This window comes from Ranitomeya imitator, chromosome 3 (assembly GCF_032444005.1).
Source record: "Ranitomeya imitator isolate aRanImi1 chromosome 3, aRanImi1.pri, whole genome shotgun sequence".
In the NCBI taxonomy this organism is placed as follows: domain Eukaryota; kingdom Metazoa; phylum Chordata; class Amphibia; order Anura; family Dendrobatidae; genus Ranitomeya; species Ranitomeya imitator.
In genome coordinates this window covers 540094510-540109831 of record NC_091284.1, presented here as the reverse complement: position 1 = coordinate 540109831, position 15322 = coordinate 540094510, and the positions used below count along the sequence as shown (strand labels likewise).

At 44.7% G+C, this 15322-nt stretch overlaps 1 protein-coding gene across 3 annotated transcripts in view; it reads left to right on the top strand.

Annotated features, from left to right (window-relative positions):
• Nucleotides 1-15322, top strand: part of OCA2 (OCA2 melanosomal transmembrane protein) — an 809946-nt gene that overhangs the window by 359430 nt on the left and 435194 nt on the right. For all 3 annotated transcript variants that reach the window (XM_069757832.1, XM_069757833.1, XM_069757834.1), the window contains one exon: nt 13149-13322. In XM_069757832.1, the coding sequence (XP_069613933.1) occupies nt 13149-13322 (174 nt within the window). The remainder of the gene's footprint in view (nt 1-13148; nt 13323-15322) is intronic.

The window sequence follows — 15322 nt, the reverse complement described above, 5'->3', positions numbered from 1 at the left end:
GTCTCCTGTGTTGTCCTTGCCCTGGTGACCGCCTCATTGACAAGTCAGATTGCTTCAGGTCTTGCTGCTTGTGCTGCGTGGTTGTGGGGATTGTTTACTTTCACCGCTTCATTGGTCCAAACACGTTCCTTGCAAGTCGACCGTTTTTCACACACCCAGATGGAATGGAATTCGTCAGCCGTTCGTTTGAAAAATACGTAAATGTGATTCTCGTAGACCAACTTTTTCTTCCCACATTTGGATAGAACTCAATTCATACTTGTAGAAAGTGAATTGCTGTAGAAGCTGACTGATTTTTTTTTTGTGCTAGTACACCTCTCTCTTTGTAGATATTTTAGACACTGCTATATTCTGATGTAAAGATGGAATAAAAGCTAGTCTAAGGTAACTTGCAGGAGGAAACCTGACATGAAAATTGTTACATCTGCAACAAAACTTGCAAACAAGCAGGTCAGTGCTGGGTCAGGTAAAAATTCACAAATGTTTTGATTTTAGAGTGGTTTACATTCCCCACCTAAATCAGGCCTCATTCACACTACATTTTTTTAATCCGTTTATTTTTTTCGAGTTATGTTTTTCTAACACAAAAACATTTTAGAAAAGTTTTGGAAAATGTCTTGTTAAGTTTGCGGGCAAAATGCTCTGACACTATAATGCAATCAGTTGTGAGGTTAACAGATGGAAACAGTTGATTTAACATGTCACAAAAGTGCAACACTCTGTAGAGTACTTTTGTGGCATGTGGATTGATGACAGACAGGAATTCAAGAACCACAAGGGTACAAACATCCGGGGGCAAACTGCAGGGGGTAAACTGCTGGTGGTAAACCATTGATGATGGACGGGAATTCATGAATCACAAGGGTACAAACATCCGGGGGTGAACTACTGGGGGCAAAACATTGATGACAGACAGGAATTCATGAATCACAAGGGTACAATCTTTCAGGGGCGAACTGCCAGGGGCGAAACATTGATGACGGACAGGAATTCAAGAACCACAAGTGTACAAACATCCGGGGGTGAAAGATTGATGATGGACAGGAATTCATGAGCCACAAGGGTACAAATATCTGGGGGCGAACTACCGGGGCGAACTGCTGGGGGCGAAACATTGATGACGGATGGGAATTCATGAATCACAAGGGTACAAACATCCGGGGGGCCAAATGCTAGGGATGAAATATGCGGGGGCGAAATGTACCCAAGGGCGATCTGCTGGGGGCGAACTGCAGGGGGCCGAAATGTGCGGGGGTGAAACATCCTGGGGCCAAGTGCTGGGGATGAAATGTGAGGGGGTGAAATGTACCCAGGGGCGAACTGCTGGGGGTGAACTGCTGGGGGCAAAATGTGCAGGGGCGAAACATCCTGGGGACGAAATGTTCGGGCGCGAAATGTACCCAGGGGCGAACTGCTGGTGGCAAACTGCTGGGGGCAAACTGTGCAGGGGCGAAACATCCTGGGGACGAAATGTTCGGGCGCGAAATGTACCCAGGGGCGAACTGCTGGTGGCAAACTGCTGGGGGCAAACTGCTGGGGGCAAAACATCCAAATCCCGGATTTGGGACTGCTTATGAGGCTGTTGAAGTCTTCCAGGCTAAGGATTGTCAATGAAAAAAACTGGAGGAAAAAAAGGGCACAAAATAGGGTCTTATCCGGTGGGTATTCAAGATAAATAATTCAGATGATGCTCACCTGGTGCTTCCTTCATTGAGGCATGAAAATTCAGACAAGTCAGCTGCAGCAGATCCACAGGTCAGCAAGTGCCCAAACTAGGAACGATCTAATTGGAAATTTTGTGGATATAATCTGCACTGCTGATTAAATTAGGCATTCAGACGTTTAAAAAAAAAAAAATAATAATCTGATAATAAACCACCACCATCTATATTTTAATCATCTGGTTTCCTAACTTTTTCAGGCTGAGGGTTGGCAATTCTGACTACATGAAGTGCAGCAGCTTGGCAGAAAAGTGGTCAAGGAAGTAGGTGGGTGACCTGGGGGATAGTATATGACCGTTATTCTGGGGAAAAGGGGTGGAAGAGCCTGATGGTAAGGACCGCAGAACAAGAATGGTGTCCAATCGGCCTTAATTTATTTAAAAAAAAAAAAAAAATTGGTGTCAACAAGTATTGTGGGGCTATCGTGGAGTTAGCAGTGATCTTATAGTGGTATTTATGGTGGTATTTATACATATGCTTTGTGTTGTAATCTGGAGGTGTATATGCCGTAATCTCCCTGTTTTCCAAAAACTAATTATTGGGATCAGTCTGCGGCCTCCTCGGTTGATCGCTAGTCAATCATGAAATTGTAGGGATGATTGGGGGCATTTTAGAGTTGTTTGCTCCAAAGATCACCGTAAGTAGTTCTGCTTGACTTCCGGCCTGTGATAATTGGATGAAATCCTTGAAAAATTGGTTGGCCAGGATGAGGACGTAAGCCATGAATAGCACATGTGTGAGGTTACTCTGAAGCACTGTAGGTCTGCCACCAAGTTTACACCGTTATCGCACACAGCCTTCCCTGACTCCAGTTTGAGTGGAAATCACCATTGTTCTAACTCAGCCAGGATAGCTGTCCACAACTCTTGAGCTGTGTGACTGCAATCTCCAAGGCATATTATTTTAAACACTGTCCAACTGCGGTGACCCCTGGCTGCACAGTACAGAGATGGGGGATTCTCTCTGCACTGCTGGATAGCATATCTCATTAAGGGAGAGTTTGAGGGCACAGGTGGAGGATGCAGAAACAGTGGAGGAACTGTTAAATACAGAGGTTTGTCCCACAAGCCTTGAGGATTCCAAGATTTGCTGTCTAGAAACACCTTGGTGTCTAGTGTTTTGGTTCACCATCCCTTGGTGTGTAGTGGTTTAGTTCTCCATCTCCAAGCGCCCTGCAAATCTTGGGGATACCAAGATTTGTGGAGCAGCCCATTTCTCGCTTGCCACCAGAGTCACCCAATTCCCAGTCAGCGAGATGTAACGCCCCTGCCCATGTTTATTCGTCCAGGTGTCGATGGTGAAATGCACCCTGGCAGATAAAGATTTTTTTCAAGGAATAGGTGATGTCTGAAATAATGCTGGTGTAGTGCAGGCACATCTTTCTTAGAGAAGTAATGGCTTCTAGGCATCTGGTTCTGGGGGACTCCACCGGCCGTCAGCTATCGTAAACTGTCTGTATACACCAGGTGGAAAGGCAGCATTTCTGTGGCCAACAGATTGGAGATGGTGGAGTTACTCACAGAAACTAGTTTGACCTTAGGAACTGCAGTTACGCCTTTTGGGTGTGATTGATGGTCCCTTCTATCTTTTCAGTCCATATCCGATCTTTTTATTGATCCTGGCAGTTTAGCATTTCCCTTCCACTGTCCTATCCTACTCTGCCCTACTTTATAGTATTATCGAATTTCTTGCTGATCAGTTCCCTTTTAGGATTACAGCATTTCCTGCATGCTACATTCAACATCCTCATGCACAAAAGTAAAGCTCAAAACTGGAATAGCCATTTAACCAATAAACTGTTTTGAGTCCAGTTAGTTTCCCACCTGATATCTTCCAGTGACAAGATATACTGTATTTTTCGGACTATAAGATGCACCGGACCATAAGACGCACCCCAAATTTGGGGTGAAAATTGCAGAAAAAAAGATTTTTTATAAGATGGGGGTCCGTCTTATTGTCCGAATTTACAGCATCTTACCTGAGGGCTGTGTTGTGAATTCTGTGGCCAAGCTCCCTCCTGTGGTCGTGAGTGGTACTTCGGCTGGTTCTGTCTATGAGCTTCCTTTGGTTGATGAGAGTCGTACTGCGGCTTCTGAGTTTCCTTCCTCAGGTGATGAGGTTAAGTCGTTAGGTGCTGCTCTATTTAACTCCACCTAGTGCTTTGATCCTGGCCTCCAGTCAATGTTCTAGTATTGGTCTTGCTTCCTCCTGGATCGTTCCTGTGGCCTGTCTATCCTGCATAAGCTAAGTTTTGTTTGTGTCATTTTTGTTTGCTGTTTTTTCTGTCCAGCTTGCTATATTGGTTTTTCTTGCTTGCTGGAAGCTCTGGGACGCAGAGTGAGCACCTCCGTACCGTTAGTCGGTGCGGAGGGTCTTTTTGCCCCCTCTGCGTGGTTGTTTGTAGGGTTTTGTGTTGACCGCAAAGCTATCTTTCCTATCCTCGGTCTATTCAGTAAGTCGGTCCTCACTTTGCTAAATCTATTTCATCTCTGTGTTTGTATTTTCATCTTAACTCACAGTCATATGTGGGGGGCTGCCTTTTCCTTTGGGGTATTTCTCTGAGGCAAGGTAGGCTTATTTTTCTTTCTTAGGGCTAGCTAGTTTCTCAGGCTGTGCTCGAGGCGCATAGGTCTGGTCAGGAGCACTCCACGGCTACCTTTAGTGTGGTTGCATAGGATTAGGGATTGCGGTCAGCAGAGTTTCCACGTCTCAGAGCTCGTCCTATGTTTTTGGTAATTGTCAGGTCACTTTGTATGCTCTGAACTTCAAGGTCCATTGTGGTTCTGAATTACCTGTTCATAACAGGGCTGGCGGTGGCAGAGCAGGGTCACAGGAGGCATGGTGTCGGCAGAGGTGGGGTGATGCGGTACGGCGTGTGTTGTGAGTTCCGTTCTGGAGCTCCCTCTTGTGGTTGCTAATGGTATTTTTGCGGGTTCTGCCCTTGGGCTCCCTCTGGTGGTTTCAAGTGGAACTGCTGCTCCGTTGGGTGGCTGTAGCAGCTGCCTTCACTAATCGCCTTGCCTGGGTTTGTTATTTAAACCTGCTCTGGGCTTTAGTCTTTGCCTTCTGTCAATGTTCTTGGTTGGATTTGATTCTTCCCTTGGATTTCTCATATGGCCAGTCCTTGTCTGCAAAAGATAAGTTTTGCTAGTTTGTTTGTCCATTTGTTTGGACTCTATTGCTTTGCATTTGTCTCTTTTGTCCAGCTTGTCACTATGTCTTATTTAGGCTAGCTGGAAGCTCTGGGAAAGCAGATTTGCCCCTCCACACCGTGAGTCGGTGTGGAGTTCATTTTTGTAAACTCTGCGTGGATTTTGTAGTCTTTTATACTGACCGCACAGTTTCCTTTGCTCTCTGTCAATCTAGTTTAGTATTGGCCTCCCCTTTGCTGAATTCTAATTTCATTTCTGTGTTCGTCATTTCCCTCTCCTTTCACAGTCAATATTTGTGAGGGGCTATCTTTCCTTTTGGGGGTTTCTCTGAGGCAAGATAGCTTTCTATTTCCTTCTTTAGGGGTAGTTATATCTGAGGCTGTGAAGAGGTGTCTAGGGAGTGTCAGGAACATCCCACGGCTATTTCTAGTTGTGTTGTTAGGATTAGGGACTACGGTCAGTAGAGATACCACCTTCTCAGAGCTTGTTCCATGTTGCGTTTTAGCCACCAGGTGATTTCAGGTGGCCTCTTAACCACCAGGTCATAAGAGTACAGCAGGCCAAGAATGAATTGAATGCGTCTCAAAAGAAGGAAAAAAAAAAGAGTTCTGAACCACTTTTTTTCTGTGCTCTATTCTGCCTTTTTTTTCCTCTTGATATCTGGGTGGCGCTGGATATATGCTCTGGTATGGAGGTTCAGGGTTTGTTTTCTCGTGTGGATCAACTTGCTGCAAGAGTCCAGAGTATCCAAGATTATATTGTTCAGACTCTGGCTCTAAAGCCAAGAATTCCTACTCCTGATTTGTTTTTTGGGGACAGATCCAAGTTTTTGAACTTTAAAAATAGCTGCAAATTGTTTTTTGCTTTGAAACCCCGTTCTTCTGGTGATCCCATTCAGCAAGTGAAAATCATCATATCCTTACTGCGTGGTGATCCTCAAGACTGGGCATTTGCTCTTGAAACAGGGAATCCGGCATTATTGAATGTAGATGCATTTTTTCAGGCGCTCGGATTGTTGTATGACGAACCTAACTCTGTAGAGCATGCTGAGAAAACACTGTTGGCCCTGTGTCAGGGTCAGGAAGCGGCAGAGTTATATTGCCAGAAATTTAGAAAATGGTCTGTGCTCACTAAATGGAATGAAGAGGCGCTGGCTGCTATTTTCAGAAAGGTCTTTCTGAAACCCTTAAAGATGTTATGGTGGGCTTTCCTATGCCTACCGGTTTGAGCGAGTCTATGTCTCTAGCCATTCAGATTGATCGGCGCTTGCGTGAGCGCAAGGCGGTGCACCATATGGCAGTGTCCTCTGAGCGAAGTCCTGAGCCTATGCAATGTGATAGGATTTTGACTATAGCAGAAAGGCAGAAATTCAGACGTCAGAATGGCCTGTGTTTTTACTGTGGTGATTCAGCTCATGCTATTTCTGATTGCCCTAAGCGTACTAGGAGGGTCCCTAGGTCTGTTACCATTAGTACTGTGCAGCCTAAATTTCTCTTGTCTGTTACCCTGATTTGCTCATTGTCGTCCTTCTCTGTTATGGCATTTGTGGATTCTGGCGCTGCCCTGAACTTAATGGACTTAGAATTTGCCAAGCACTGCGGTTTTTCCTTGGAACCTTTGCAGAATCCTATTCCCTTAAGGGGGATTGATGCTACGGCAATTTTGAATATCTTGCAATGCCATTCGGGCTCTCTAATGCTCCATCGGTATTTCAGTCCTTTATGCATGATATCTTCCGGAATTATCTGGATAAATTTATGATTGTGTATTTGGATGATATTTTGGTTTTCTCCGATGATTGGGAGTCTCATGTGAAGCAGGTTAGGATGGTGTTTCAGGTCCTTCGTACTAATGCGTTTTTTGTGAAGGGGTCTAAGTGCCTCTTTGGAGTTCAGAGGGTTTCTTTTTTGGGTTTCATTTTTTCCCCCTCGGCTATTGAAATGGACCCTGTTAAAGTCCAGGCCATTCATGATTGGACTGAAGCTACATCTGTAAAGAGCCTTCAGAAATTTTGGGGCTTTGCCAATTTTTATCGTCGCTTTATTGCTAATTTTTCTAGTGTTGTGAAGACTCTGACCGATTTGACGAGGAAGGGCGCTGATGTGGTGAACTGGTCCTCTGCGGCTGTTGAGGCCTTTCAGGAGCTTAAACGTCGTTTTACTTCTGCCCCTGTGTTGCGTCCGCCAGATGTTTCTCTCCCTTTTCAGGTTGAGGTCGATGCTTCTGAGATTGGGGCAGGGGCCGTTTTGTCTCAGAGAAATTCTGATGGCTCTTTGATGAAACCTTGTGCCTTCTTCTCCAGAAAATTTTCGTCTTCTGAGCGTAATTATGATGTCGGCAATCGGGAGTTGTTGGCTATGAAGTGGGCATTTGAGGAGTGGCGACATTGGCTTGAGGGAGCCAAGCATCGCGTGGTGGTCTTGACTGATCACAAGAATCTGATTTACCCCGAGTCTGCTAAGCGGTTGAATCCTAGACAGGCTCGGTGGTCTTTGTTTTTCTCACGTTTTGATTTTGTGGGCTCGTATATTCCTGGATCTAAGAATGTGAAGGCTGATGCCCTTTCTATGAGTTTTTTGCCTGATTCTCCGGGAGTTCTTGAGCCGGCTGGGATCCTCAAGGCGGGGGTGATTCTTTCTGCCATCTCCCCTGATTTATGGCGGGTACTTCAGGAGTTTCAGGCTGATAAACCTGACCGCTGTCCTGTGGGGAAATTGTTTGTTCCTGATAGATGGACTGGTAAGGTAATTTCTGAGGTTCATTGTTCGGTGTTGGCTGGTCACCCTGGGATTTTTGGTACCAGAGATTTGGTTGCTAGGTCCTTTTGGTGGCCTTCCTTGTCGCGGGATGTGTGTTCGTTTGTGCAGTCCTGTGGGACCTGTGCTCGGGCTAAGCCTTGCTGTTCCCATGCCAGCGGGTTGCTTTTGCCTTTGCCTATTCCTGAGAGGCCCTGGACGCATATTTCCATGGATTTTATTTCTGATCTTCCGGTTTCTCAGAAGATGTCTGTCATCTGGGTGGTTTATGACCGGTTTTCTAAGATGGTCCATTTGGTGCCGTTGCCTAAGTTGCCTTCCTCTTCTGATTTGGTTCCATTATTTTTTCAGCAAGTGGTTCGTTTGCATGGTATTCCGGAGAATATTGTGTCTGACAGAGGTTCCCAGTTTGTTTCTAGGTTTTGGCGGTCCTTTTGTGCTAGAATGGGCATTGATTTGTCTTTTTCCTCTGCATTCCATCCTCAGACAAATGGCCAAACGGAGCGAACCAATCAGACCTTGGAAACCTATTTGAGATGCTTCGTGCCTGCTGATCAGGATGATTGGGTGACCTTTTTGCCGTTGGCCGAGTTTGCCCTTAATAATCGGGCTAGTTCGGCTACCTTGGTTTCGCCTTTTTTTTGTAACTTTGGTTTTCATCCTCGTTTTTCTTCAGGGCAGCTTGAGCCTTCTGACTGTCCTAGTGTGGATTCCGTGGTGGACAGGTTGCAGCAAATTTGGACTCATGTGGTGGACAATTTGACGTCTCAGGAGAAGGCTCAGCGTTTTGCTAACCGTCGTCGGTGTGTTGGTCCCTGGCTTCGTGTTGGGGATTTGGTCTGGTTATCTTCTCGTCATGTTCCTATGAAGGTTTCTTCCCCTAAGTTCAAGCCTCGCTTTATTGGGCCTTATAAGATTTCTGAAATTATTAATCCAGTGTCTTTTCGTTTGGCCCTTCCAGCTTCCTTTTCCATTCATAATGTGTTCCATAGATCCTTGTTGCGGAGATATGTGGTACCTGTGGTTCCCTCCGTTGATCCTCCTGCTCCGGTGTTGGTTGAGGGGGAATTGGAATATGTGGTAGAGAAGATTTTGGATTCTCGTTTTTCGAGGCGGAAGCTTCAGTATCTGGTCAAGTGGAAGGGTTATGGCCAGGAGGATAATTCTTGGGTTGTTGCCTCCGATGTTCATGCTCCCGATTTGGTTCATGCTTTCCATTTGGCTCGTCCTGATCGGCCTGGGAGCTCTGGTGAGGGTTCGGTGACCCATTCTCAAGGGGGGGTACTGTTGTGAGTTCCGTTCTGGAGCTCCCTCCTGTGGTTGCTAATGGTAATTTTGCGGGTTCTGCCCTTGAGCTCCCTCTGGTGGTTTCAAGTGGAACTGCTGCTCCGTTGGGTGGCTGTAGCAGCTGCCTTCACTAATCGCCTTGCCTGGGTTTGTTATTTAAACCTGCTCTGGGCTTTAGTCTTTGCCTGCTGTCAATGTTCTTGGTTCGATTTGATTCTTCCCTTGGATTTCCATATGGCCAGTCCTTGTCTGCAAAAGATAAGTTTTGCTAGTTTGTTTGTCCATTTGTTTGGACTCTATTGCTTTGCATTTGTCTCTTTTGTCCAGCTTGTCACTATGTCTTATTTAGGCTAGCTGGAAGCTCTGGGAAAGCAGATTTGCCCCTCCACACTGTGAGTCGGTGTGTTCATTTTTGTAAACTCTGCGTGGATTTTGTAGTCTTTTATACTGACCGCACAGTTTCCTTTGCTCTCTGTCTATCTAGTTTAGTATTAGCCTCCCCTTTGCTGAATTTGAATTTCATTTCTGTGTTCATCATTTCCCTCTCCTTTCACAGTCAATATTTGTGGGGGGCTATCTTTCCTTTTGGGGGTTTCTCTGAGGCAAGATAGATTTCTATTTCCTTCTTTAGGGATAGTTATATCTGAGGCTGTGACGAGGTGTCTAGGGAGTGTCAGGAACATTCCACGGCTATTTCTAGTTGTGTTTTTAGGATTAGGGACTGCGGTCAGTAGAGATACCACCTTCTCAGAGCTTGTTCCATGTTGCGTTTTAGCCACCAGGTCATTTCAGTGTGGCCTCTTAACCACCAGGTCATAACAGGTGTGCACCTGAGCAGGGTCCCTTCCTGCTTAGGTGGGCGACGCCACGGCCTGGTGCCCATGGGGGGGTTGCAGCAGTGGTGTGGCGACGGTAGAGGTGTGGGGATAATGAGCGGTATGGCGTGAGCAGGGTACCTTCCACAGGTGAGGTGACGCAGTGTCTTGGTATCCATTCCAATGTGAGCAGCAGAGCCAGGTTAATTTCTGGTTTATCGGTGGTGGCGGCCATCTTCCTGAGGCCGCTCGTACGCAGATGGAGTGCTCTGCTTCCCGGGACTTCAGGAAAATGGCCGCGGGATGCCGCGCGTGCGCAGATGGAGATCACGGCGGCCATTTTCCTGAAGCCGAGATCTAAATCTGCGAACTATGCTTCAGGAAAATGGCAGCCGCGATCTCCATCTGCGCACGCATGGCCTCCCACCGCCATTTTCCTGAAGTTCCGGGAAGCAGGGCACTCCATCTGCACACGCGTGGCCGCAGGAAGAAGGTCGCCACTAGTGTTGAGCATTCCGATACCGCAAGTATCGGGTATCGGCCGATACTTGCGGTATCGGAATTCCGATACCGAGATCCGATATTTTTGTGATATCGGGTATCGGTATCGGAAGTGTAAAATAAAGAATTAAAATAAAAAATATTGTTATATTCACCTCTCCGGCGGCCCCTGGACATCAGCGGGAGGATCCGGCGTCCGGCACGGCTTCTTTCTTCAAAATGCGCGCCTTCAGGACCTGTGGAATGACGTCCCGGCTTCTGATTGGTCGCGTGCCGCCCATGTGACCGCCACGCGACCAATCAGAAGCCGCGACGTCATTCCTCAGCTAAAGTCCTAGAATGAGCGCCTTCTAGGACCTGAGGAATGACGTCGCGGCTTCTGATTGGTCGCGTGGCGGTCACATGGGCGGCACGCGACCAATCAGAAGCCGGGACGTCATTCCACAGGTCCTGAAGGCGCGCATTTTGAAGAAAGAAGCCGTGCCGGACGCCGGATCCTCCCGCTGATGTCCAGGGGCCGCCGGAGAGGTGAATATAACAATATTTTTTATTTTAATTCTTTATTTTACACTTTAATATGGATCCCAGGGCCTGAAGGAGAGTTTCCTCTCCTTCAGACCCTGGGATCCATGAGAATACCTTCCGATACTTGATGTCCCATTGACTTGTATTGGTATCGGATATCGGTATCGGCGATATCCGATATTTTTCGGGTATCGGCCGATACTATCCGATACCGATACTTTCAAGTATCGGACGGTATCGCTCAACACTAGTCGCCACCACCGATAGCGCCATGATTCACCCGGCTCTGCTTCTTACCGGACTGCTGCATCACCTCATCTGTGGAAGGGACCCCGCTCACGCCATACCACCTCCTCATCCATACACCTCTGCCACCGCACCTCTGCCGCCAACACACCACTGCCGGTAAGCCTGTATTCCAACTATAAGACGCACCCCCCATTTTCCCCCCTTTTATGGGGGGGAGAAAAGTGTGTCTTATAGTTGTGAAAATACGGTAGATAATGTTATTTTGGCAATTTGATCTGTCATTACAATGTACAAAAAGGAGAAAAAAGTCTATATAAATAACTCTGATGACTTGAAAGGATAACAAGATTTTCGTGAAACTTCAAAGAAAGGAAAGGCGCCACTCTGTCCCCTAAAAAAATCTTTTATTGCAGAATAATTAAAAAATAGATGCAGGAGAATGCAGGTGCAAAAGAGATGGATGATGCATTTTTTAATGATTCTGCAATTAAAGATTTTTTTATGGAATTGAGTGCCGCCTTTTCCATTTGAAGTTGAACTCTCTTACATATTGTAATTTAATTCATTGGCGTGCACAATTTTTAGATGCACCTTAGCACATAGCATGCTAGAGAACAATTCACTTTTGCATCTATATTGCGAGACTGTAGGGCATTATTTCTGAGTTTTCTTTATACAACAATGATGGTACTTTTTTATTTAAATGGATGCTTTAATGGATTACATGTTATAGTTTCTAAATCTAATGTATGAGATGTTTTATCTTACAGCTAATTAAAAAAAATACAATTTTCTAAAATAACCTTCAATTTTCTAATATCTTCTGTTTTTATTATATGAATGTCATTATTGAATTATTGCAGACATTACATGTGCCTACTATACATCGATACATCATCATCTGTTAGTGTCATGACTTATTATATGTTGCTTTTCTTGTCATTTGCAGTTCTCAGTGACTGTCATTAGTATGCTTCTTGAGAAAACTTTTAAGAATCAAAAAGCTTAGGTTTTTCACTTTCAGCACTTTTTTTTATCCATTTTCTCATTCCTGTGTTAACAAAAAAAAGACCAACTGTTACTCACTCTGCCCAAGTCCAGCACTCAATCTCCAAGTCTACTTTGGTTACTTATTACAGTGCTGTTGTGAAATCATAACTACAGCCTTCAAACAATTTCAGGGTTCACTGGTTCTTGGTTGACCGAGCCCAGAGATTGGCTGCAGCACTGTTAATGGGATATCACTTCTGCAGCCTGTAAACTGCTGCCGAAGACAGAAGGTGATTAACATGTAATTTTATTATTTTGAATAAGGATATGTGTATTTTGGATAAAAATATGAAAAGGAAAAAATCCTTTAAGACTTCTAAATCAATAGCACCCTCTCATCTGCATTAAAAATGGGCCTTTCACCATGTAACTGTAAAAAAATAAAGTACAAAGTGTTTTACTAAACAGTCAACATGCTCAGCACACAACAGAACCATATGATCACTGATGCTTTCGCATATACAGTACCATGGAAAAAATGCTGAAAAGTAAAATTGCTATCAAAATAGAAGGGTTAATTGCTTTGTTCATTGACCAACAAAATGCAAAGTGAATGAGCAAGTAAAAATTCAAACCAATAGTATTTGTTTGATCCTTTGTTTTCAAAACAGCATCAATTCTTTTAAGTATGCTGAATGAGTAACCAATTATACCAATTCGGTGATGGAAATTTCTATATTTAAGTTGTAAGTTGAAATACAGTCAATATACAGAAGGTGCTAGGAGGCTTAAAATATGATGAAGAATAGCCAAACTCTAGTACAATGGTGAAATTGCAGACTTTCATGTTACGTGTCATATACTATGGCAAGAATAAGTATGGCAACAAGACACAAGGTAGCTATACGGCATCACCAAGGTCTCTTAAGCAAAGATTTCAAGCCAGACTGAGGTTTTAGGAATTACTGTTCTGTTCCTGTTTGGCATTGTACCAAATATTGGGCATGAGAGCTTTCAGAATCACAACAGATCAAATAAGCAAATCAATTGCATACTTGCTTACTTTAGTGCAATGTAACTGTTTAAACAATTTTAATAACTTGAGAAGACCCCTTTAAACCTCCATGTTAACCCAACACTTTACTTTATTAGATTAGATTTCATCGGAGGCACTGAATCATGGGAGACAAGTTCCTCAGAGTATGAACAAAGGTGTCGTCTTGGTAGTGAGGTTGGTAGCCTTTCTCGATCTGCCTCTTCTGAAAAATGTGAGAAGTATGAACTCCTTGACAACATTCAAGAAAAACTGAATTCTTCTAAGCTAAGGTAATGAACAGATAAAGTTGAGCTTTTTTTTCTTAAATAGGACATTTCACTGGATTTCTTATTTTTCGTCGACTGCCTACTCTGATTGGTGCTGCTCCACTGACTCTGGAATATTTTTTTCTTTTTCTTTTGTGTCTCTTTTACAATGACAAACGGCAAACATATAGAGGCTTATAACTGTTTGTGAAGTGAATAAACAAACATTTCTCAAGATTGTGTCACTACGAGCATTGTCTGTCACATCTGTAAATGTACGTACATATAATCCCTTAAAACTTTTACTTTTATTAATATCAAATATAAAACCCAGACCCAATAAAAGGAGAAAATTATCAGTCACAAAAATATACAAAAAACCTATTATGGCCCTAGATATACCTACTGCTTACACCTGCCTGGCTGTGGAGGTTGGCACCCTAAGGAACGATTTTTTGGTGCCCCCACTCACCGCAGGCTAACCCTCTCTCCCCTGCAATATCCCTCTCAGTGCAGGCGGGAAACCAATATAGAAAAAGAGAGCAGTGGTGAAAAATAAATAGCTATATAAATAAACCATCATAGGGACCTATATAGGTACCTCCATATAGTCAAACAAGATTTTCAACACAACGCTTACCATGCATAAATAATCCACCTATAGTATTCAAAAGAGTTGTCCTCAAATGGCAAGACCAAATCTGGAAGCGTATACCCATGTGTGGTTGTGAAGAGATGCATAAGAATACACCTCCCCAAAATAGAGAATGTGTTTGAGGTTATGTTTCGCTGTTTTCACTTGGTGGTTTACAGAAGTCTTTCCCAATCCAGCCCTTGTTCATTTTTATAAGAGTCAGCAAGTCAGCATTTTCTGTTGACAGGCGGATTCGCTTATCTGTAATAATTCCACCAGCGACACTAAAAACCCGCTCTGATAGAACACTAGCAGCAGAGCAGGCCAGGATCTCCAAGGCGTAGAGAGCCAGTTCATGCCACGGGTCCAGCTTGGATACCCAATAATTAAAGGGCACAGAGGAATCACGGAGGGCGTTTGTACGATCTGCAAGGTACTCCCTCACCATCTTCACAAACATTGCACTTCTTGTAACAGCACCCGTTGCCTCTGTGCCGTCACAATGGGAGGGTCTGAGAAAACTGTCCCAGAATTTTGCCATTGTTCCCCTGCCTGAGCTGGATTGCACTTCTGTCTCTCTCGCTAGGACTCCTTGGTTGTACAACAAACTCTGACGTCTGCTGCCAGCGTTCTCACTTGGGAATTTTCCAAGTAATTCCGCTACAATGGCCCTCTGGTACTGCAACATTTTAGTACACCTCTCTGCATCTGGCAAAAGAGATTGCAAGTTCTCCTTGTAGCGTGGGTCTAGAAGGGTCACCAACCAGTAATGAGTGTCACCCAAAATTTTTATAATGCGAGGGTCACGTGAAATGCAGCGCAACATAAAGTCAGCCATGCGTGCCAAACTGCTAACAGGCAAGACTTCCGTGACCTCACCAACAGGACAGCTGACCATGCTGTCCTCCTCCCTATCCTGAGGCCATCCTCGCTGAACAGACTGTATGACAGCTGTGCTTGAAGTACCATCTACAGCGCATGAAACTTGCTTCTGTTCTTTCTACTCCCCCTCCTCCTCATTGCCTACCAATCCATGTTGAGAAGACATGAGGCTGGGCTGAGTGCAATCCCCCTGTATGGTTCCTTGCTCCATGTCCTCATGCTCTGCCTGCAATGCATCCTCTTTAATTGTGAGCAGACAGGTTTTCAGAATGCTGAGAAGCGAGATGGTGATGCTAATTATGGCGTCATCGCCGCTCACCATCTTGGTGCAGTCCTCAAAGTTTTGGGGGATGGTACATATGTGCATCCATGTCCACTCCTGAGGTCTTGTGTGGAGTCTGAACTGAATATCGACGGCCTTGTTGATGTTGGTAGTCAACAACTGCCCTCTTCTGCTCACAAATCCTTTAAAACATATGCAGCGTAGAGTTCCAGCGCGTAGGGACAT